Source organism: Calypte anna, chromosome 11 (assembly GCF_003957555.1).
Source record: "Calypte anna isolate BGI_N300 chromosome 11, bCalAnn1_v1.p, whole genome shotgun sequence".
Classification (NCBI taxonomy): domain Eukaryota; kingdom Metazoa; phylum Chordata; class Aves; order Apodiformes; family Trochilidae; genus Calypte; species Calypte anna.
In genome coordinates, this window is record NC_044257.1 from 8,403,724 (window position 1) to 8,429,139 (window position 25,416).

General features: G+C 39.2%; 1 protein-coding gene across 1 annotated transcript; it reads right to left on the bottom strand.

Annotated features, from left to right (window-relative positions):
• Nucleotides 1–978: 978 nt before the first annotated feature.
• LOC103526578 (uncharacterized protein F13E9.13, mitochondrial-like) lies at nt 979–25,286 on the bottom strand. Its single transcript, XM_030457818.1, is given in 9 exon segments — nt 979–1,404; nt 1,687–1,782; nt 6,789–6,925; nt 9,029–9,179; nt 17,398–17,475; nt 17,478–17,562; nt 23,711–23,793; nt 24,953–25,028; nt 25,235–25,286. Coding segments are annotated over 8 exon segments (750 nt in total). The 5' UTR covers nt 25,026–25,028; nt 25,235–25,286; the 3' UTR covers nt 979–1,357.
• Nucleotides 25,287–25,416: the final 130 nt, after the last annotated feature.

Here is a 25,416-nt window from a genome sequence, read left to right on the forward strand (position 1 = left end):
TGCACCTGCTGGCACAAGAAAAATTGTGGAGATAAGTAGTTGGGACAGAACTGTTGGGTTTGATGTCCAAAACAAACACAAGCAGGCACCTGAAAAGATTTCAATACATTGAAACTTACTCAGCATATTTAAGAGGAAAAGGGAGAAAAGCAGAATGCCAAGGTTGCCATAGAGTGTAAAGAATCTCCTTTCCAGGAGGTCAACACACCAGAGACATTTTTCTACTTTTGATGGTAGTCATGTGGGAGACAGACTAGTATGAGAAAAAGAAACCTGAAGAGAAGACTTAATCTCCTGTTGTGATGTTCTGGAATCACCATTATGTTAATGGAAGAAAATTTCTTGAAAATCTTTTTGCCTTTGGAAGGAGGAAGTGTCTTTTGTTCAGAAAAGCATGGGCACTTTGCCAGCTGACACAAAAGATGTGTCTGTATACTTGTGTTGATATCTACCATATAATGTTCATTAGCATCAGCAGAAAACTGATGCATAGATGCCAAGGCAAGAGAGAGAGGGATGCCAGAGGACAAATTCAGCTCCCAGTCCTGAGGAATGAAAACATGCTCACTTTTTATACAGCCATGACATAACAGGTATTCTTTGAGTTATTTTAAATGTTGTCCTCAGAGCTAAAAAAAAATCAAATTCAAGGGGAATATCTTACATCATATACAAGGAAACTGAAATATTTTTCCTCTATATTTTACAGGAAAAATGAAAATCTATGTTTACCTGTCACCTTTGGTAGAAAGGTTTCCATCATAATTACAGCTTGTATACTGGAAAGAACCTGGCAGTTTTTGACATCACTAATATTAGTCTGGAGAGGTACAACACTGCAGGAGCTTGCTGAAAAGTAACAATGAACCTTTATTAAAATATCTGATTTTTGCAAAAACATTTTGACTAAATTCCAACACTACTTAAAATTTAATTAAATATTTACATTTATTCTCTAGTAAGTATTGTAAATAAATCAATTTCCCAATTATCTTAAATTTTGTATGGTAAACAATTGCTACCTTTTTTAAATAAGTGCACAATTCTAATGAAAAAATAATGATCTTGAACTTTAATAGAGACCTTCATTTGAGGAGAGGAAAGTGCTGTATATTCATTCATCATGTCTTATAACTCTCGTGTGATGCAGGTACTATTATCATCATTTTACAGATGGGAAACTGAAAGGCTGATTAACTTGTCCAATTTACAGTACTCTTAGCTGTAAACTTAGGGCATCCTATTGTACTCAAAGGCAAAACAAAACTGAGCTCAACTGTGATGAATATTTACTACAAATTCTTAAACTCCATCTGCATTTTTCTTATAAGAGAATATATTATACAAGCCTTCAGAGTTAGTTTTGCATTGGCAATGGCTTTGAGCACCACAGAAATGTGCTGCCTAGAGACAAACATCAGAGCCCCAGTTTATTGTCAAGTGTCACCACGTTTCTCAGCCAGTTATGTACATATGTGTTTTCATTTAATGTTATTGGCCATTCAAGCACACATTTGTGCATTAATTCTGTATGTAGTATTGTACTGCACTTATACACACACAGAGAAAGAAGTACCATTTGCTGACAAACTCATTCTCTCAGTTTACTTATGTGCTCCATAAACTTCTTTACTCTGTCAGGATCAACATGATTTGCCCAATAACCTTCTTTCTGGAAATACGAACCAATTATAAGAGTGTCTGCATCCAAGTAATTCCTCACATTCTCCAGAGTCAGTCCAGACCAAATCATCACAGGAATCTTCACAGCATGCTTAACCTCTGAAGAGAAAACAACCAAAATTATGGTTAAGTCCCATCTTTGAAACTTTACAGAGACTCTAATTTTCATAGTTTTTCAACAAAAAAGAAAGGTTAGTATGAAGAAACTCATGATTATGGTATTTCTTACTTCTACTAAGGAAGGAAACAACTGAGAAGAAACACCTTCAGCTCTGAACAGCTGTTAAGAAAATCCTCATTTTAACTTATTTTTTTTCACATTCCATTGTTGTATAAAACACTGCAGAAGAATACTCTGGCCACATATCAGAGGATGGCTTCAGTGCTATGGAAGATATGAAAGTTGGGTCTTGACACCATACCTCTACTCCTATTTATTCTCAGGGAACAAGACTTAGGCAAGATGAAGTTGAATTGGCTGGCAGAGAATGTAGTGCATTTTACTATAATCTATCAATTTCTATTCCAGATCCCTGGTAAGAAGAGATGTTGCATGCAGGAAGTTTTTGCACACCAGGACTAGATCCTTTTACTTCCATGTGACTGTTACCATCATGAGCAGAGGCTCTGTTGGGCTTGAGGTACTACATGGAAAGAAGCTCTTGTTTACTACTGTATTGCAGTAGCAGCCAATATAGATTCCACACAGAACAGATCCATGGCCTTGACAAGGGATTTACTAATGCTCCCATGCTTGAAGTAACCAGGAAAACAATATGAACAACATATAAAAGTTTTCTTCAAAGCACCTCGTTTAAATGAAGTTTCATCAGAAGCATAACTTATTAATTATGCTTCAGGAAAGACAAATTATTTATCACCTTCCTACTTCACTGAAGAAAAGGGATCAATTAAAATGTTCTTGAATATCTTTAAAGGTTACATGCCCTACCATTTTTTCCATCTAGGAACAGCCTCTCCTTCTTACAAACATTTTAACATAAAACTTATACCATTCCACACAGTCCTTATTGGAATTTTTAAGCAAATCAGATGGATTGTGCCTACATGATTAAAACCATAGTTATTTCTATGCATATTTTATATTGTTATAGTCATCCTACTTAAAGCAACAAATTAATTAATTTTCAGTTATTTATAGCATTATTAGTATACTACTATTCTAGAAAAATCAGAATTTTATTTATATAATACCTAGGCATTCTTAGAAATATATCTGCTTTACATAGACACCAATGTATAATTAAGGTACTACAACTGACCAGATTTTTGGGCAACAAAATGACTATTACCAGAGGAACTGCATTCCAAGTCAATAATTGTTCTTTCAACAAATGCATAAGACACATTAGTATGTAGCTGGTTTACAATTATTTCACATCATCAGGAAAAATGAAGAACCAAATAATTAATCAGGGCATGATCACATGGGTGTAAGATAATAGCTCAGTCCTACTAAGCAAAGAGTAAAAAGCCATGAAACTATAAGAAACCCCAAAGCTTTTCAAAGTAGCAAGGTATCCAACTCCTGCTGTGATCCACACATGACACATGGGGTCAACACACAACTCCTGTGCTGGAGATTTATTCAGTTTGACAATGTGAAGAATGGCAATGGGAGTGCTGAGCCTGCAATGCCACTGGGTTACCTAATTAAGTATACCGAAAATGTTATTTTTAAGGCATTTCCAAACACATGAAGGCCTAAAGTTGATTAGTTGAAGGTGATTTGTGTATTGGCCGTGTTAACACAAAATTTGTAAAGGAAATAAAGCAACAGTGGTGAGAGATGCTTCTGCATGGCAATATTCAGTCACTGTCAAGATGCCTCTAAGCACAGAGCTTTCCTTGAAATATCTCTCAGCCTTCTTGGCTTTCTTCTTCAAATTATATTTTTTGACAAAGAAAAAAAGGAGACAATTTTGTGATGTTACAGTAACAACACCCTAAAGTTCACACAACTTACATGTTTCTGTTTCAGTAAACCGTAACTAGAGGGCACTGTGCTCTTTCTTGTGACAGTACATCTGCAGTTATGTCTTTAATAAAATCAAATTACATAGTGCTTGGTTGCAAAGCACAATGAAAGCATTTGAACTATGGTATGCACAAGTTACATGAAATAAAGGCCAAATGCTCCTAGCTTGAAAACAATGGTGAAGAGCAGCGTAAAAATAAGCACCACTGTGCCAATAACTTGCTCGACTACTCTTCTTCAACAGCTTTTTCATATGCAGTAATCACTGCAGTGTGCAGTACTATACACAATACAATGTTTATGGTAATGCTGCACTGTAAGACATTTTAGTTTTTTAATTCAAAGGACTTTCTCTGTCATTAAATCCAGAGCTTACAAAAAGTACAGATCAGAGACTCACATCTCCTGTTTATCACTGAGGTACTGCGAAGGCAGCAGCCTCTATTTTGACCTAAATGTAGCATCAAAAGGTGAGAGGGTGAATGAGTCTTCATGCCCCATTTATGAACAGTAACTAAGGAGGTGACAGTCACAGCCAGCTGTTGAGTTTCATGATGCACCTCATTTTCCACTGCTTACTCATCTGAGGCCACTTGCTTTGTTCATAGATAACTAACCAGTCATTATACAAAGCTTTGATCACTTAAAATAGTCTGAATGCGAAGTAGGTATTTTACCAGCTATACCCAAAAAGAAACCCTGATTCATACTCTCACCAAGGAGCATCTCACAATGTAGGAAACTGGAACAAACTTCTATAACTAATAATTGCAATTCAAAATGCTCAGTTATAATTCCTGCTCCTTAATAACCTGATGTCTGATTTTTAGACCTTGTACTCTGCTGACCACTGGTGTCGGGCATGCCCAGATGGGCCCAAAGCAAAGCATGTCCCAGATACTTTGGGGCCCTGAGCAACCTGATCTAATAGAAGGTGTCCCTGCCCATGCAGGGGGATTAGAACCAGATGATCTTTAAGGTCCCTTCCCACCCAAACCCTTTCATGACTGTACAATTCCGTGCTGCAAGGAGCAGTGCTGATGATTGCCTACAAGAAGGCACTGACACAAACTACAAACAAAACCCTACTGAACACAATTCTCTGGCTTGACAGGGAAACATTCATTTCCCACACCCCATCACAAATCAGTCAATTCAACAAAGACACAAAGGCAAAAAACATTTCTATATTACTGCACAACAAAGCTCAAAAAAAAAAAAAAAAAAAGACATGACAAAAATCTCACGTCTCTTGGTTCTGCTTTCAAGAGATGCTTTGCAGTGTGATGAAAGGTGCCCAATTGTGTGTATCATTGTAATACAGAACTTCCAGGGCTGCATAAATTCGTGAAATGCAAAATTTCACTCACTTCAACACCAACTTTGTAGACTGCATGTCTCATTCCTTTTAAGAATCTGCTGACATAGATATGCCTAATTTGTCATTTCCTTACGTGTTGGAATATTGATTGCAAAGTTCTTCTCTTAACAGTTTTAAGCCAACATCCTTGTTATAATAAGGCCTGCTAACGTCCAAAACCCTGTGCCTTAAGTAAAACAAATCCTTGATGCAGAGATTCTTGCTTTCACAGCAGAAATCCAAACACAAAATTAATGTGGTTATTTTATTACACCTGCCTACTCTGATTCATTTTGTTCTGTGCATCTAGAGATGGAAAAAAACCTGAGAGTGACATGTTTGTTCACATGAAAGAAAAGCAGAATCCATGGTGTTGTCTGGTTGGAGTTCTGGGATAAAAAAACCTATGGGCCCAGAGGTCAGGAAATCAATGGAAGTTACACACAGATGTGAGGGCAGAATTTAACCTAGCATTTTGCCCCAAGACTTGGGGGTGGAAACATTATTGCAGGTAAATTAAAAAAATGTGTAGCCTCAAAATTGGCCTAGCTTTCAGTCACCTGTATCCATGTATCATTTCTAGTTTATTGTACTAAGAGATCCAGCTAATTCAAGACTTCACTATTAATACCAAGACATTTTATTTTTAACATTGGTGAATGAAGCATAGCAAATTATAACCTATTTGGCAAAAAGTTTAATACGTATAAAATAAAACAGCATTTTAACAAGTTCAACACTCATTTTAAATGCTGTGGAAACTGTGTAAGTAAAAAACCCAAAATGCTGAATGATTTCACGTTATTCAAAAGATGTTTGACGTTCAAGTATCTATGGCAAATAAAGCATGGTTTTCGCCCTCATCAAATAACAAGTTGAACACAATTCACTCTGCACTGGAACTTCAAAACATGCTAAGCTTAAAAATGGCAACAAAAATAAAACCTAAAGAAATACACATTCAATGTTATGCAGTGAGACCCTCAAATTCAAGCCATTAATGTAAATTAAAATTAAGAATGGAAATCAAATGATAGGACTCTAATTCTAGCACAGGAGCAATCAATTTTCATGAAGATAATCCAAACTTAAGCCAATATAAAAATATGAAGAATCATACAAAACTTTTGCAAAGGTCAGAGCTCATCGGTCAGATGATTGTTGATAAACAAGTCCTCAGCCTTTTAAAATTACTTTGATGTACTATCTTTCTGCCAGCAAACTTGTATTCTTTCTGAATATCTTAAAAGCAGTATTTCCCCTCAGATTTCTGTTTTGGAATGTTGCCTTATCAAAATGCCTCTTCCTGCAGGACTTCTATTTTCATTATGAAAGATAAAAATGCTTAACTCTTAAATGGAAAGATTTATACTTAGTTTTCTAGTAAGGCCAAAGACTACCTTTTTCTTATATTAAGACTTCTTAGAAATCAAATAATCCTTTTGTATTTTACACATTTTTTACAATTTTTTTTTAATTCAAGCCTCAGCATCACTGCGTTACAAAAGCTTGAACTAATTTTCGTTTTTGTCCCAAACTGTTGTTTAGCAGCTGAGGAGAACCAATCTGAATAGCACCTTAATCACATTAGTTCTGCTGTATCAAATCAAACCCTACAGTAAGAGCTGCTTTCTTCCCTTTTTTTTTTTTTTCCCTTCAGGAAGAACAGATACAAAGATTTCTCCCTACATTACTCCCAAAGCTGATCCAGTGCTGGTTGTCTGACCTTCCTCTGACAGCTCTCACCTTTCAGCTCCCGAGGTTCGGTGGGCACTGCGGTCACTGTGCGGGTCAGCACCAAACCCTCAGCCAGGGAGAGCTCGGCAGCCATGCTGACATCTGGGCATGAGCACTGTAAGCAGCAGGAACGTACCCTGTGGATACTGTCGGCACACACGTTTGTTATCCATCTTGTCGAATGTTTAGGCTGCCATTCTTCATCTTCCCTGTTGTCAGGACAGCCGCAGGCAGGCTGTGTGAGAGAGGGGAACCGTCCTGTTTTAAACTGGGAAGCGAAATTGTAATACGAACGAGATTTAAAAAAAAACCACCCAACCACCAGGGAACCATGGCTGACTGCTCTGGGCCTCATGTCTCTAAAGAGATTGCTAAGTGTGAACTACCAAGTGTCAACTGAGACAGCTGCTTACACATCGAGCACCTGTATTTCAGAAATGTTGAGCACTCACAGCTCTCTAACTTCAAGTGGCAGTTGTGGATGTGCAGTCACTCATAAAACAGCTTCTGTTGCCTAGAATGGAATTAACACCCTCCACTTCATTTCACAAAGTCCAACTAACAGAAAGTATAGTTATTACCTAGTATATAATCATAGGAATCATCTTACACAGCAGTTACAAACAAACTACCTGCGACCTAGATTTTCAACATCAGTCTTTGATATATGGGTGATGTGGTTTGTCTGAAACCTATAGCAGTAACTGCTTTTAATTTAAACAGTTCTTAAACTTTGAAAGCATTCCAGCTATTGCTGCTTCAACACCTGACTTGTTTCTGTATTTCCTTGTAAGCAGAAAACAATGGCTATGGCCAACATGTTGCACTGGTGAGTGCTGACTGAGCCAACCTTTTTCCTGGATCAGCCTGTATGGACAACACTCCTGGACATACTCACTGGCAGCTCATGTGTGCCATACATCCCACTTGTGGGGATGGATGCAAAAGGAAGTGCACTCTCCCTTTTCTGACCAAAGGCAGGCATCAGTACCTACTGCATACGAGGTTGAAATGGGGCTGAAGAGCAGTAGGCACACTACAACTAGCACATGGAGAGTAGCTGTAACACAGCAAGTAGACAGCAAATTTTTTTTCTCCCCACTTAAAGCACAGGAGGCTAGCAGGTCTCAGTGGCAGGCATATTTTTCTACATTAAAAAACTCAGCCAGCGAGTCCTTTCACATCTCCTTCTCAGCTTATGAATCTGCCTGAAACAAAAACCTCTTTTCTTTTAGTAAAAGCAAACTGTGACAGGAGTAAAAAAAAATCCAAAAAGTAAAATACAAATATCAATTCATCAGTTGTCAAGACAAAGAAAAAAATAATTACATGATGCAATATTTTTTACAAAAAATTCTAATGCAATTTATTTTTATACACATACATGTACATATAAATGTACATACAAAGAAATCATTCGAAATACACTGCTCTTAAAGGATCTTGAAAGCTTAATTTGACCATGCTGCATTTTTTCCTTTCTATTTTGAAACTTATTATCTATTTATTAGGTATTTAAAATCTCCCAGCCTTGGTTATTCTCATGATTGCACACATACTACACACAAACACTTTAATTAGGTTATTTAGCATGTATAATACATAACACTTGAGCAGTTCTTCTGGGGAAAAAAAAACAAACCAAAGAGTGACATCTAAATAGCTGAAAGAACCATATGACAGTTATGATAAAGTATCAGCAGAAAAGGAGCTGGATTCATCTGTCATAAGTTCCTTCTGTTTGATAATCATAGGACATAATCCATACATAGACAGCACTGATTTATGTAGAAGAAATCAGTATTATTGGCAGGAAGGAGAAAAAAGAAAATTGCTTTTTTAAATGCCAAAATATTATGATTTGGATGCTTTTATATGGCAACTGCTTGCATAATGAAAAATAATCTTGGCTGCCTAGCCTCCAGAAACAGAATTTCTTTCAACATCAGAGGCATATACACAAGTGTACAAAATCTCACCTAGTATCAGATGCAAAACTTTTACAGTCTGAATATATAAACCCTGAAGGTTAAACAAGTGCAAACTTCACAGATGCAGCTACCTGCAGCTTACAGGTGCAAATTTATTTTTAAACATATCCTCTAATAGCACTGCAAGACCACGCTTGAATAACAAAGTTCTCCCTGACTTTCCTGACACTAACTAGGCATTTTTTTTTAAATTAGAACACAAGAGAAAAATGTAGTATTATTACATTCATACTTACATATAACATAGCTCATATTTACCTATGTTTCTTTTTAATATCAGCAAAAATTTGAATGTTCTCTGCTCCAATTTGTTTCCTGTACTGTAGCAGATCACTTGCGCAGGCATTTATAATCCCTTCATCAGCAACATGAGAAAACACAAACTCTTCAGCCCAGATAAAATCAAGACCTGAAAAAACCCTCAAAAAAACCCAGCAGCACCTTAGCTAAATCCAAAAGACTGAGAAACAAAAATACTAAAACCAAACAAGACCCTACCTTACTGCCCTTCTTATTTGATTCCAAAGCAAGCTGTTCCATATGCTCCAGGACTACTCAACCTTCCTTTTCCACATAAATAAGTTTTACGTCCTTCAATTTAACCCAAATTCTCTCCAATTCTTTTTTCCATATTACTACCAGTCCAGTTCCCTCCCTTTTCCTATGGTTTCCTTCTCTATCTCAGCCCCTCAGCTTGTTCCTGTGTGGCTCTTACTGAACACCCTGCCCTGCCTCTGGCCATGATGTGTCAACAGAGGAGCAGGTACGCCAAAAAACAGCTTCTTTCTCCTTACAATGTGTCTTCTCTTTGAACAGGGCCATTAACTTAGGTCTCCCCACTCCTATTACTTCTTTCATCTGCCTTTCATGTGCCTGAAGTTGGCCATCAGGTCCAAAAGCATGGAGGACATGGACACAAAGGAAAAATAAAGGCTTCTTTCTTTAGGAAATCAGTTGAGAAAACACAGCCTGTGACACAATATACGTACAACCTGTTTGACTCTCTATCTAAAGGTAACTTGTATTTTCTACACAGCACCACATCAACAAATGACTTCTAGAACTGTGCCAAAAGCACAAAAAGATAAGGTTTGGGAAAAGTGAAACATTTTCCTCTCTACTTCAAACTTACCCCAACCCTCAAAACTCTACCTTTCTTAGCAACAAGGTTTCCATCAATTTTTTTTTTTTTTTTTTTTCCACCAGGGAGGTTTTGTGGGATGGATACTTATGAGGAATATTATGAATTGCAATGACTTCTCACAGTCCATTCATCTACTCCCCGGGATCCCCTACACAGCATTGAAATTACTGTGCTGAAATACTGAAGCCTTGGGCCATGGTGTAATAAGCCAACAGCTGTGAGGGACACGACTGGAATCTGACTCCTTTATTGTATTCTCATTGTCTTTCCAGTCTTTCACAACCTTGAAGTTTATTTCACCTGTCACTTAACATGTATAGAAACTCTGCACTCATCTTGTACACCTTTTGCTGTTTTTCCAGTTTGCTTTCAAGGTCTCTTCCAGGCCCTTCTGCAGCTCTGCTACTGCTCCAACTTTGGAATCAGCAGCACATTTAATCAGAGATTACATCATACCAAGGAAACCAATGCATGTGAAAACAGCCATCAAGACGTCAATCCCACCCACCACAGAACTGCTTAATCAGAGGCCTCACCTTAGCCCATTTCGTATATAAACATAAATGATCTTTAAAATGTGTTCATCAAATGACAAGATGCCTGTTTATTTTTAAATTTCAGTTTCATTCCAAAAGCCTTGAAGTTGCAGAAGCTTATGCCTGATAGACAAGAGCCTGTATTGCTTAGCAACACAGACTCCAGCTCACAAGAAACACCACAGATGGATACCAAATCAAATGCAAGCTGTCCTGTGCCTTGAGATTAGCAGGTGAAAAGCAGGGAGGATCCATTCTCAGGATCCAAAGACAAGAGTGTGCCATAAGTATGGTTACAGGTGCTAGTAGACACCAGGTAATAAACACTGTGCAAAGAGCTAGACTGAGACTTTTCTACCTAAGAACAAAAGCTATAGTTCCTATTTAAATCACCTAAGTTTACAGTACAATTCAGAGTTAAATAAGAAAAACTACTTATCCTCTAATTATGAAATTATCAATGAGTTTAGAGATAAGTTACATTTTCACAGCAATTACTTCTAACTCAGGACAGGGGGCTACTCATTGAGTAATTTCATTTATTGAAGTCACTGCTTTCATGCTGTTTGTTGCTGCTTGGTTTGTATTTCCGTAACTTAGTAATTTAAGACTTCCTGCTACACATTAGCATTGTATTTAGTTTAACAAGGCTGCATTTTTGGTCTGAGTTTTTGAGGGCTATGAAAATACAAATTTTAACCAAGTGTAGTAAGTGCAGGCACCAAATCATTACCCTTCTGTTTTATGAAGCCATAATCAGATTCCACTAATGAATTCATTTTTACGCTCATAAAATTTTGAGAATGATACTACTGCTTACTTTCACATTTGGCAAGTTGGAAAGTAATAACCATTGGATAGTTAACAGGCAGTCCCTTTCTGACTTATATGGGAACAAATTTTTTTTTTAATCTCACTGGAAAATAGAGCAGGAAATTTCTAGCATAACCTAATAAACAGAACTTCAAGACTATATTAAGAACATGGAATCAAGTCACAAGCCACTGCAGGTCCTGTTCAAGGAAGTAGAGGTTGTCCCTATTTTAATCCTACTTAAACTGCTTTACCTAAACAGTTGCTAAGGTCTATCAGTTGTAGAGAAAAGCTTTATTTTTTAATTTTCTTTGAATGACAATCTATGAATTAAAAAAAAAAGACTGAAAAACTTCTTTCGACGGGTAAGAAAATACTGCAAGACTGAGTTGATGGAGGAAATAGCACTTCTAGTTTATCTTAAATGCTACAAATGGGGAGATGACTGAATTTTAACACTCAAACAGCAACTTGGATGCACGTCCTTTCTCAGGTATGTTCCTTCCTTCAGTTATAAAGTCAAATGGAGCTGGGAGCTAAGATTTTCTGCTTTCACAGAAATGGAATCCAGCAGCTTCTGGTTGCTGCTGCATTTTGGACTTCAGGGAAACATCTTTGCCTTTACCCAAAATCAAGATCCTGCAGTCAACTTTGTTGGTGATATATGTTGGTACATGTTTTATACATGCAGCAAATCCTGGCTCCCAGCTCTTCTTGCCTTTGTAATTCAAAAACAATCTGAAAGTCTGATGTGCTGAAAATGAAAAAAGAGGAAAGTATCTACTTTGCCTACTATCCACGCTAGAGCACACTGTTCCCATGCTGCACAGACCCCTGGCTGCTCAGGGCAGTGGCTTCTATGCTCAGCATGAACTGGAGGTCTGGGAGAAGCAGAGGTCACTGCCTTGCTCCACAGCACCTGCAGATGCTCCCAAAGTGTGTGCATTCCTGCTGCAGTTCTCACCTTACCTGCCTCCCCACACCACAGCACTAAGATGGTGGCAGTGAAAAAGAAAAACAAAAAAGCAGTATACAATTCTGCCTAGTTCTAATTCTGCCTCAACTTAAATATGTATCCTGGGCTGTAGCAAGTGAATTCCCATGAAGGATACCTCTGCTAGTGGATGAGGGAAAGGAAAAAAGGAAAGCTGAATTTATAAGACATGGAGAGACCTTGGGTACCTGGGATATCTTCTGAAATGAAGCCTCACTTAATCAGCTACCAACTGTGTCATTATCATTGATGAAGACTAATTCACAAATGGGATTTCAGCAACATTACCCTTAAAGAAATAAAGGGCAGTTCCACAGTCAGGTGGACATGCAGTTGAATTAGGTGATTATTTTAAGTCTCTTCCAACTGAACTTTCTATTCTAAATTTATGAGAGGGGAGAAGATAACCTTAAAAACTGAGCCCTGATTCATGATGAGTGTAACACGGGCTCACCCAGGTGTAGGAAGCTGCACTCTACAGCAGACCATACAGACCTTGCTTGCCAGGCACCCAGGCTGAAGCTCTGGCCAGAACACAAGAGTGTAACTTGCCTCTGGCTCACATGCCCAAGTTTTCAGCCCTGTGGAGTCAAGATACAGCAGGGAGAGGTACCTGAAGTATCAGAAGGGATACTGAGAGAGGTATCAGAAATGTTCCTCTGCATCACTGCAGAGATACAGCTATGGGGACTGTTTTATGCCTCAAAGATCAGCAGGTGGCCATGCCAATACTCCACAATGGCAATATTTCTTGAAATCCTTCTCACAATTGGCTTTGTCTCCATTAGGTTAATGAGGGGCCAGTTACTTATTCTCTGTCACTGCCGTATGTTGGTAATGAACATCATGCAGATTGTGCAAAATAATAGAGTACCACCAGCATATACTCCCTGTACTATAAAGACTGCACATCTCCTCTGCAAAGACCTACACTGGTAGATAAGAACCATGCAGAACATTTCACTAACACAAGGAACAAAATAGCAGCTGAGATCTTACGGGCAATTCTTTTAGACTCAACAGTCCCCTCCAATATGAATAGAGCTTCATAATTAGCAAGCTTTCAGTAAAAAAAAAAAGGCACACAATTTGGAAGGATATCAACAACAAGCAACATGAGTACATGAAATTAACATAATGGTTAACTTCAGGGAACAAGACACACTGATACATAATAAAGGAAAACCCAAACACTATACCCAAATCTGACCCAGACATAGAAAATATATTGTGGACATTCCTGTGCACTCAGAAACAATAACCAGTAATATTTGCTAAATAAAAACAAGGGAGCATTTGTATTTTTATCTCCTCTTATAGAACCAGTTTATATGCATAATTCTGTTTCAACCTCAAGCAGATGTAGTTAATTAAATCAGAAAATACAAACAGGAAATTCCATACCTCTAAAAACCACACGGTGCACCTGCTAAGAATGAACCAATTGAAAAGTAACTCTAGCAAAGAAATTCTGACTTGCTTCTCCATTAAGAGCATTTTAGGAAAAGATAATACAGCCTTTGGAGGATGTCATTAAAATGAACTATTAAGAAGTGTTATTCTTCTAAGAATAAGTATTTGTGATTAAGATAGCTTCCAGTCAAAAATATAAACACAAAACCATTCTATTCCATAGTGTCTTTGTTTTGCAGTCTACAGTTCCTTACAAGACATAATTGCATTTTAAAATAAAATCCCTTCATTAGAAGAGTGTAAGGATTGAGCAGAGGACTTTAATATTAGAAAGGTTTGGCATGAATCTCCTCCACTATTTGTGTATATAATGACACTAATTTAAAGTGGGCCAACATTGCCATGTCTGCCCGTAAGAACAGAGGGAAATCCAGCAGCTTCCAACATAATCTCATGAAATCAAAAGTGAAGGATCAGACACTGACACTGGTTTGTGGGGCAGATTGGAGGGGGAACACTGGGCCCTGGAATGAGGCCCAAGGCAGCAGAATGTCATGGCCTGCTGGATGGACGGTCCAGGGCAACTCCTTTCAAGCCTTTGTGGTGGCCTTGTTGCTGTGCTAAACAAGAGCATTCAGCAGTGGTGTGAGAGTCTGAAGTAACTTCTTGGAGCTGAGAGGGTTTTGGCAATAACTGCTTTGGCTCAATAAGTTTTTATTTTGTTTGTGTTTTGGTTTTGTGGGGTTTTATAATAACAACAGGAACTTCTTGATTCTGTCAGAAGAGTGGAAGCACAGCAGCTCATTTTTTCCTCAAAGTTCCCCACTCTTTTCCTACCACTGCCCATACCATTGCTGAAGCACCCACCATCAACCTGTTTTTCCTGGCATTCTTTACTTTATGTGCCTAACTGAATAAACAAACGTTTCCTAAAGAATCAAAGTAAATAAAAAAAAAATCTCAACCTTATCAGATGCCATATCATCTGATTTTTTACTGTTATTTTCAGATTTATCCAATATCTTGTCAATATGGTAGGAAAATTCCATCTGTTACTATCTGGCTACCCACAACATATTTATCAGCATAACCACATGTTGCTGATGTTGAGCTCCTTCTAGTCACACTGTAAACCTGATGATTTTTTTCTCCTAAATAAAAATAAAATCTTTACCTTCACCTAGAGACCACTTATGAGTTCCTCGTGCAGCTCTCTTCAGAACATTTATTTCTACCAAAGACAGGAGTTTCCACAGGGAAAACAAAATGACTGCAAAGTAGCAGGAGATGCTACCTATGCTTTTAGCTAAAAAACTTTCAGCAAGTAATTTTTGTAGTGAAAGCTTGCATGGCTTTGTTACTAGCCACCTATTAAAACTGTATTGACATTAATGTCACTACTAAGTTGCTACAGAATAACTACTAAAAGACTTCTACCCACAAAGTAGCACTCACTTTATTATGGTTTTGCTTAAAGTGATTTTCTTTCCTTTTTGCTTCCTGTTCAGTTAGCTTGAGACAATAATTTTTAGAGACCTGCAATGAAATGCACTAAACACAGGCCCTTCCTAGCTGGCATCCTCCTGGCAGAACAGTAGTAGAGCTGAGCAAAACCCAGGCCATGCAGGAATCTTCTCCCTCATAAATTCATTGTTCCCACACTGTATGCCTCATTTAGTGATCAATTTTGATCCTAAAAGGATGCATAACTTACTAACAGTTTGCTACTGCTTTTAAAAGTAGTATGTGTAAATATTTTTGCAAATGCCTATGGATCTCAAGTGTCCTACATGCATACAACCCCTACAAATTAAAACTGGATTCTGCTAGCATTTTTCTTTTATGTAGTCATATAGGTTCCATTACAGCCATAAAAACTAGGTTTTGTCAGTTTGCCAAGTAGCTAAATTGGAAATGGCAATTTTAAAATTAAAAAAAAAATAATAAAATTTTGCATCTGATTTTAAAGCACAGCAAATCTGAGTTCAAAATACAATTACTAACAAGAATTGCTCCAAGAAAAAAAGGTATTTAAGACCTTTAGAACACATTCAACTTAATTAAAACTGCATCTGCAGGTAAGTCTAATATACCTGGAGGCAAAGAAGGTATTTTGAGAGGTGGGCCCATGCCAGCCTCATGACATTCAACAAGACAAAATGGAAGGCCCAGCACCTGGGTCAGGGTAATCCCAAGCACAAATACAGACTGGATGGAGACCTGACTGAGAACTGCCCTGAGGAAAAGGACTTGGGCGTGCTGGTTGGTGAGAGACTCAGCAGGTTTAGGGAGGTGATTCTCCTCCTTTACTCTGCTTCTCTGAGATTGCACCTGGAGTACTGTGCTCAGTTCTGAAGCCCCAAACACAGGAAGGACATGGAGCTCTTGGAGGGAGTCCAGAGAAAGACCACAAAGACCATCAAAGGGCTGCAGCACCTCCACTGTGAAGACAGGCTGAGGAAGTTGGGGTTGTTCGGCCTGGAGAAGAGAAGGCTCTGAGGAGTCCTTCTGGTGGCCTTCCAGTACCTCTAAGGGACCTTCAAGAAAACTGGGAAGGGACTCTTTACAAGAGTGTGTAGTGAAAGAACAAGGGATAATAGCTTTATCCAGGAAGAGTGTAGATTTAGGTTAGATGTTAGGAAAAAATTATTTAGTGTGAGGGTGGTGAGACACTGGGACAGAATACCCAGGGAGATTATGGATGCCTCATCCCTGGAAGTGTTCAAGACCAGGCTGGGCAGGGCTTTGAGCAACTGAAAGGTGTTCCTGCCCATGCAGGAGGGTTTGACTTTAAGGATCTTTAAGGTCCTTTCCAACTAAAACCATACTATGATTCTATGATGTATGGATTTCAATTAACACCTGCATCTTTTAATTTTGTGGGGGGTTTTTTTGTTTTGTTTTTTACACCTTTAGTTTCTTACAAAATTCTGCCTGTTTATGGAGCATCCACATTCAAAAACATGCAACCTTTCTGTAATCACATTTGCAGTTTGGGAAAATTGCAAAAAACAGGTATTAACCCTCAATTTGGGAAGTATTTACGAAGTACAAGCCTTCCATAGTAAAACAGTTTCCATCATTAAAGCATGGAATGTTACATATGAAAAAGTAAAATTGCTTTGGCATGTAGTAGGAGCAGAAAGGTTAGCAAGTCTAGGATTCATGCAATAAAGATAGATTAATTTATACTTAATTCCCCCAAACACAATTTAATTGTAAGTAGTTTGGTTGGCCATACACTCAATTTTTGTTATTATAAAAAGCTTCATTCAACCCATTCATTAAAATAAAGCAATGAAAACTTAGTTTTAATGGATAACTGTAGTAGCAACAACATATAATTAGATGCTGAAACAGGATGCTTAACCACAGTGGGTTAAATTGATCCTCAAATATAATTTCACTGAAGTAAATAGAGCTACACCAAAGGTGGCTTTTAGACATGAGTAGGCTTAAACTAATCATTATATTTAGACAGGTTTCACCTAGACAGCTGCAGCAGTGGCCTTGGGATGTTTCGCTGCCTCCAACTAAAGCTGTGCACAAGTATCATCTATTATAATCAAGCAGGCATCTTTCTCAAAATCTAATTTCTGCTTTTTCAGGGTACAGTGAGCTTTTCATGTCTCATTTTTCATGGTATCTATGTTAGTACAATGCACAATTTGCAGAGAGTAAATGCCATAGCAAACAAGAGTAATAACTGATGAGTCATTTCTATTACCTGCAGCAAGAGCAACCGCTGCTGCCTCTTGGTTTGCAGCACACAGGATCTGGACACCCAGGGCAAGGCCAGGGCAGCACTAAAGACTGACATTACTGCTGTTACTTCAAGCCCAGGGCACACAGTGTAAGGAAGATCATGCATGTTTTCTACTATCAAGCCATCCTGTGGAGATTATTATAAAGAAACATGACTAAACTGGGAGAACAGGAGCTTAAAAAAAACCAAACACCACTAGTTCACCGTGGCACTGTTTTGTATTAAGACATATGAAGGTTTTCCTTCAAAGGAAGGATTACCTACAGTAAATTGTGTTGATGCATACAAGCTCTTTTAAAAGTGCTTTCATCAACAGCATGGCGTTTGCAGGGAAATCATGAAGAGTAAAAAATGTGATTTTTAATTATACATTCATCAATTTGCTTTCCTTTGATCCATCCTAAAATTTGAACTATAGGTGAATGAGTCAAATCTTACACCTCATTAAAAACAGTGTAAAGTTAAACCCCAATTATCCAAGTGGAATATAGGATATTGAGTAAATTTGGATAACGGAGGATTTAGAGATAATAAAGGAAATTTTCAATTCAATTAATGTCAGAAAAGATGACATCTCAGATAAATAAAGGATTTTTTTTATTATTACTGTGCCTATTTGCAGTGTGCCTAATACCATAGTATGAACTATTGATATTTCACCCATTCCAGATGCAGAATTACTTAAAGGAAGATATTGCTATTTATTATCTAGTTGGTGTCTGGAGTGAGGTCAGGACTTTCAACAAACCTGAGCTGAGGAAATGGTCTTGTACCTCAGACACAACTACTAAATCCTTTGTAGTATCAAGAGAAAACGAAACTCCTTGTCCTTCTGGCCCCTGCACACATAGATATACTAAGTCAGTCTAAGCAAGAATGCAAAGTTGGCCAGTACTAGTAGGTGGCAAAAGGATTAATGTAGAACTATAATGTTTTAACAAAACAAACTCAAAAAATGCAATGTCCCCTCAAAACCAGATAATTATTTGAGGCTGCAAAACCTGGAACCCTTTGGTCCTTAGATCAAGAATGCTTCACTTGGTAGACTTCACCAAAGCCTGTGTATCTGGGAAACTCCAAATTTATCATAAGGACAAAGGGCAAGGATCCACAACCTAGAAGCCTCAGAAGGCTTTTGGCAGTCAAGAATCAACCTCAATAGGACACGAAAGAATGAAGGTATCTGGGAATCGGGGTTCCAGGTGCTCAGCTCCTGAAGAGCCACACTAGTAGCTGAAAAAGCAAAACAGGCTGCCAGGATTCCACAGGAATTCTGCAGTGAAACTGAGCTTTCTGTGTGTTGCTACTACTTAGAGACTTCAGGATTTGAATAAACCAAATTATTCCATTAGATACATTAATGAATTAATTCCTCTAAAAATTAAAAAACACCCATACTAGTGAGCATCAAAAGCATCTGATTGAATTCCAGTTCAAAATGCAGACATATGGGAGGATTACAACATTTCTCTCTTCTGCCTTGAGCTTACTATATTCAGTTTGCAGCAGTTATTTCTTCCTATGGCCTCAAGGTCCACAGTTACAGTGAATATTTTTGGTACTACTTTAATAATGTGTTATTCTTTTGGAACCATTTGATAGACTATGTTCTTTTGCATGTTATGTTTTGTTTAATTAAAAAAGAACAACATATGTTCTGCAATGCAGAGAACTGAATTACAGATGCATTAACTCAAAGCTTTCTTTCATATTTTATATAAAAATATAACACCACAGATTTCTGTGTTTACTGAATTGATATGTATATAAACCAGACTTTCAGTACGATCAGACGGCTAATTAAAATGGTGGAAAGAAAACATTTATGCTAAATTAAAGTTCTTGGAACTTAAGCTTATAGTTTAGAAGTGTATGGAAACAGCTACTACATTATACCCTCCAAACCAGAATTTATTTGGAGAGTATGAGATAGAACTCTAGCAAATACCTTCTTTGTTCCTTTTCAATTGATATTAAGGTAACTTAAGTGTTGCTTATGTATAATAACCTTAGTATAAATAATTCTCAAACAATATATTTTCTTTTTATTTTAAATTACTTCTGAAGTGCTACACACATGCAAGGTGCCCTTGTATCATTTAGCTACCAGAAAATAACTCATTTAAATAGCTCTCTGATTATATAGAAAAATAATTTCCTTAGCTTTATTCCACTTGCAGAAATGACCTCTTAAAACACTTCAACTGTTCACATTCATATCACAGCAGAAATGCCTCAAAAATAGTCACAACTCTATGAAGCACAACAGGTATAACAATCATACAAGCTTTAACTCAGCATCTCCCAAATGTAAATTTACCTGGGGCAAACTTAACCCAGAATCAGAAAGGTTTTATCTATAAACACATACAAATACTAGCCTTTGCTTGCTTAAAACAACTGCTCTTTCCTACAGAGAGTGAGTTGCTTTTTTTTTTTTTTTTTGCACCATACCCATTAGTGTTCAGGTATGCACTGAGACAGTAAGAGACCCACCACCAGACAGGTGGCCCTTAAAAGGAAATCAGGTCCCTCTGAAGAGCACTTGTTTGCTGCGTCTAGGCACAGCTTCTTAACAATTCCTCTAAAGATCTATCTCCAGAGCAAGAGATTACTGCCTTGATACAGGTAAGTAAATATCTTATGTTCTCCTGCATGTACTGCAGGAGGTAGCTGTGGGGAGGTTTGTCTGCTATTTTATTCAACTGAAACATAGCTACGATTTGAAATGTTAACATCTGTAATCCAAGTGATAAAGACCTACATGCTTTTATACAGAAATACTAGTTTAGTCCTTCTCAGCTGTTTATTAAATTCTAAATAATTTGAGTTCCAACTCTCATTGTACCTGTAAGACTAATAGGCTTGAAACTTTTCATTTTTCCAAAACATCCCTGAAAACCATGTATTAACTCCCCTTTCAGGCACAAAACCAAAAGGTCAGGAGGATCAGTGACAGCTACCTCCAGGGACAGCATTGACAAAAGGAAACAAACCTAAAATTGTACACAGTAAGAAGTACCATAATATTTGCAACTTAATGGATCTTTATACTTTGGATAAGTTTTTTTTAAAGGAATACTTTTACTTAAACATCTTGAACTGTCTTTAACATCAGCTACTAAAGTAGCTACAGAGAGATAACAGCAACTGGTAGTAAAGTGGTCTATATCAATGACATTAGAGGGAACCCTATGCTTTTTCCTGGCTACAAAGCAAGCTTCACCTAGGCTGAATCAAATGAACAGAAGTTAACTTGAGTATATATTTTGCATTTTTCTTAAACAAAAGCAAATATAAACTGGAGGGATCATAATGCTTCATAGCTTACTGCTAATAAAATCTTATCTAGGGAATTCCATTGTTTAGCAACACAGAAGTACAAAGCATATACATTTTGAGCACAGATGGCTTCCTAACTGAGCACTCACTTGTTTTCATTACTGTGGTCTAATATCACAAACCTTTAATATTTATTATGTTAAGCTCCTAATGTGCCAAACGAGTCACCTTTTTCTGAAAATGCTAGGATTTACTTCTAAGTTTAATGCATTTAGTGAGCAAGACTATATACTTAAATGTTAATACCAATTCAAGTAACTTGAGACAATATATAAACATCTAGGAGCAAGATGGTTACGTATCTTCTTCAAGGCTACCATAGGCAGCATTTGAATATACTGCCAGTAAAAACATCTGTGGAAAAATACCTTTTAAGTTTCTAGCTCTTCTTCTGGAAGAAAAACAGACAGCTTAGCAGTTCACTCAGAATACTGAGGGAGAAACCCCAATATAATCCCATTAGGGAAGCAGGATAGTTAGTTTGGAAGAATGGTGATCTCTATGCAGAAGTCAAGAAGCTCCTAAAGCATCTATCATGAAAACATACATTTTTCTTAAAGTATCAAGAAGAGCTAAACAAGTGATTTGCACAAAGTGTTAGGCAACCATATTAGTAGTTATGGAAGCTCTCCTGATTAACTCTTACCTTTATGACAGTAATAAAGGTTCTTCATCCTATTTCTGTAACACTAATGTGTATGAACCTTCACAATGGAGACTGGTGTGGAGTCCACACTGACATTCTTATGACTTCTACAGGAAATAACATTGCAAGACGAACCTCTCTTAGGGCACGGCGCTCTGAGGTTCAACAAGTGTTCCAGCAGAAGTGCACAAATAGTGCCCTGTGTCTGTTGCCCTCAGGATTGGTTAGCCTGGCTCGGTGCTACTGCTCCAGAGGCAACAAACCTCTCCACTGGCTTGCTCTGGAGTGATCTGAGCTTGTGTCTCAGGCCTCACCTTTTACTGGCCCCCTAATCCTGCTCATGCGCAGTGGGGGCCCACCCTAATCAGGCACAGGTGGGCTTAACACAAGCTCATGCCCACTACTTGGTAATTAGTGGCACCTGGTTGCCTCATTGCCTCATTTCACTACAAAATAAAGTTACGCTTAGTTTAAGCCCTGAACTTGTCCAAATGTGTAGAGAAATGATTGCATTTACCTCATCTCTCTACCTGAAAGGTAGGTATAAAAAGATGTTCAAGTTCAGAGATTGAAATGCAGTAGGAGAAAAGGTAAACCAGACAGACCTGGAATCACAGAATTTATTACAAATGTTGAAATGACAAAGTATAAAACCCAAATTAAAATTTTGTGTTAGTACTGTTTTTAAAACTTAACACTGTTCCAGCTTTGTGCATGTCAGCAGTGACAGTAACTCCTTCCATACCCTTTCTTGCCTCTAGGTATACTTGGTGTTTTCTCCCTGCTCCTGAAGGTTTCAATGTGCAGTTACTATGCAAGGGAAATGGGTAAAGCAGCATGGGAATGGAGGGCAGTGGCTTTAAGAGTTACAAATCACTTGTGTAACCACTTCCTCTATAACAGGCAGACAGAGACTAGTACTTGTCATTTCCAAATCCCATTATACCTTATGTTGATACAGTACCTGTAAAAATGGCATATAAAATCACAGTACAGAACACAGAACTATTACACACCTGTTCTTTCAACAGGCATAAAAAGGAAGAAAACTCACTAATTCTGCACAACTTGCAGTTAGGGATTATTTTAACTGGGTGGACATCCCACGTGCCCATGTGTTTCATAGGCACTGAAGTCCACCTATGCAAACTTCCTTTTGCACTGCTGCTTATCCTTTCAACAATTTTGCTCTCAGGGCTCTTTCCTAATTTAGCCTTAGAAGTGCTCTGCCCATAACCTACTTCATGTGACTTGTCTTGCATTTTGATCTTGGTCTTTCATAATTTAGACCAAGCATTTAAATTCAGTTTTGCTCTGTAAAGTATCATCCTAATTTATGCTATTCAAAGGTTTCAAGTGTTTTGTTATTAAAGCTTTGCAGGAAACTCAGAGCAGTGATCACTTGTTCATCTGAGACCTTTTCAAGCCTCAGACATTAGGACACCACCTTAACATGCAAAAACCCATACACAATGCTGTAGAGTCAAAGAAAAAGCACATCAACACCTGAAGACAAGGTGCAATGAAATGTTTAAAATGTATCTGACCTTTCAGAAGGACATACACCCTGTTAAAATCTACTGACCTATGAAGATTACTTTAACACTTTAGGTCCAATGGAAATTCAGTTAGTAGTGCCTGCCTGCCCCTTCTTGCCTCTAGCAGAGATTGGCCTTCCCTCCTAGATGCACAAAGCAGACACACTTGACACACTTGCTGCCAGGGGGCTAAATTAGAAGGGTTAGAAAGGGCAGAAAAGGCCCCTGAATAATCTGTTCTGTTTTGCCACAAACATGAACATGGGACAATCCTTCAACCTACAAGTGGCTGAGGCATGCAGTGCACAAGGACTTCCTCCATGACTTCATGAAACCAGAGTGTTGTGCAGAACTAACAATACAGTGGCTGCATTATGGTGAAGCATCCCACAGCCCACCTGGAATGCTAGCAACCATCTGTGTCATAGCCAACTTTCCTTCTGTGTTTTTTTTCTCTTCAGCTTACTTGATTCTCAGAAACTGATGGTAATCTAATTTAAGTAGCTTGATTTGCATAATTTGAACCTAAGGTTTTTTCAGTTGTTTTGGGTGTGTGTGATATGCATTTTAAGTCTTGTAATTGAGAAGGTCTGCTTACTACATTGAAATAAAATATGTGGATTTATACATCTTCATAAACTTTGTGGTTTAAGGTGCTTTTAATGAACTATAGACTCAGTTTAAAATATTTGCAAGCAAAGCAGCTCTGGGTAGATGCTGCCAGAGGAAGAACAAAACCAAAACTTACAACTCCAGCATCCTTGTAAGCTTCTGCCTCTTGACAAGCTTGATCAATGATCTGGGTCAATGGAAAAGAACTTCTTGGTGTCCCTGCAAAAATAATGCTGCTTACTCCAGGGACTGCACAAGCAAAACCCACATACAATAACAGCTTTCATGTCAGATAACAATAGGGACTGACATACTGAAATAGGGAGAAACATGACAAGGCTTATAAAAGGGCTGCTGCATCTCTTTGTGACATGCCTTAGTGGTATCTCTTTCCTTAGCTGAGCTTGGCAGATGTGCTGTAACCATTCAGCTCCTAAATCTAATTCACAAACCTGAGGAATATCTGCTATAATCTCTCACTGCAGGAAGTCTGCCCTTAGGATGTTATTCCTGTGCTAATTATAGCTTATCCTGCATTAGTGATGCTCCAAGCAATAGAGCCTATGGCAAAATTTACCTCTAGGTCTGTAGAATACCCATGTTAAATACAACTCCACCTAAAATTAGTCAGAGCTCTTTTAAACTTTAACCTGCAAGGCTGATTGTATCTTCAGTATGTGCTTTAGGACAGAAATGCACACACGTGGATTTTTTTGGAAATCAGCAACTTTCCCTTAAGATCAACTCCACAGTATTTTCTGCTACTTGGACTCCTAAAGCCAGGCACTGAGTGTCTGAACAGGAGTATCTGTGAGGAGCTGACAGCTTTGTTAGGTGGTCTGCTTTCCCAGTGTGGGGACAGCTGGCCGTGGTGCCTGGAGGCTGCTCCTGGGTACCTGTGGAGCAGTGAGGTCTGGGCACCAGCCCGTCAGGGGGAAGGTCAGCTGCAGTAATCAGCTCAGCTCACCCTAAGCCCTTGGAAAGGGCGATGAGCAGGTCAGGTGGAACAAAAGCCTGTTGTCTGAGCTTCCTGACAACTCTCAGGATCTGGGAGAGCCCTACTCAGTTTCTATACTTTTCCAGCGCTCATTTGGGTAATTTCCTAACCACTGCCCTTTAAAACACAGCAGCAAGAGACCTCACCAAACCCAACCCAGCCCCTCTTTTCCCTGTGTAGCTCCCTTCCAGTAGCGTCTCCTGCCTCCTTTGCTTCTAAGAAGGGAACGTGCCCAATCCTGGGGCACTTCACGAGTGGTCCCGCAGCGCCGTTTGGGGGGTTGGGCTTCCCAGGGCGCGGGCTCCGTGCCGGGGCCGCAGCCGAGCAAACAGGCCCCGTCGGTGAGGGGGCTCAGGGCCCTGCCCCGCGGCCACTGCTTACCTGGCAGCGCTCCCACGTGCACCACCCCGACGACCGCCGCTTTCAGCCGCCCGAAGAGCCCGGGCAGCCGCATGCTCTGCGGGAGAGACGCGGGGAGGGAAAGGGATCAGGGTCGGCCAGCGGGGCGGGCAGACCCCTGGCTGCCATGGCAGCGCTCTGCCTCCCGCCGCGGACAGGCCGGGGCCGTTCCCGCTCTCTGGCGGGGCAGCCGGGCCCCTCTCCTCGCCTCCCTCTCCTCCGCTCCGCTCCGCCCGCCACCACCGCCCGCCCGCCGGAGCCCACCTGAGGCGACAGCTCGCGCTGCCGCCGCTGTTACTTCCGCGTCGGCACCACCGGCCCCGCCCCCGGCCCGGCCCCGCCCCGCCGGCCCCGGCGCGGGACCCCGCGCCCCGAGGCGCCCAGCGCTGCCGCCCCAGGGCCCGCAGCGGCCCCGCCGCGCCCCCCGCAGACCCCGCCCAAGCCGG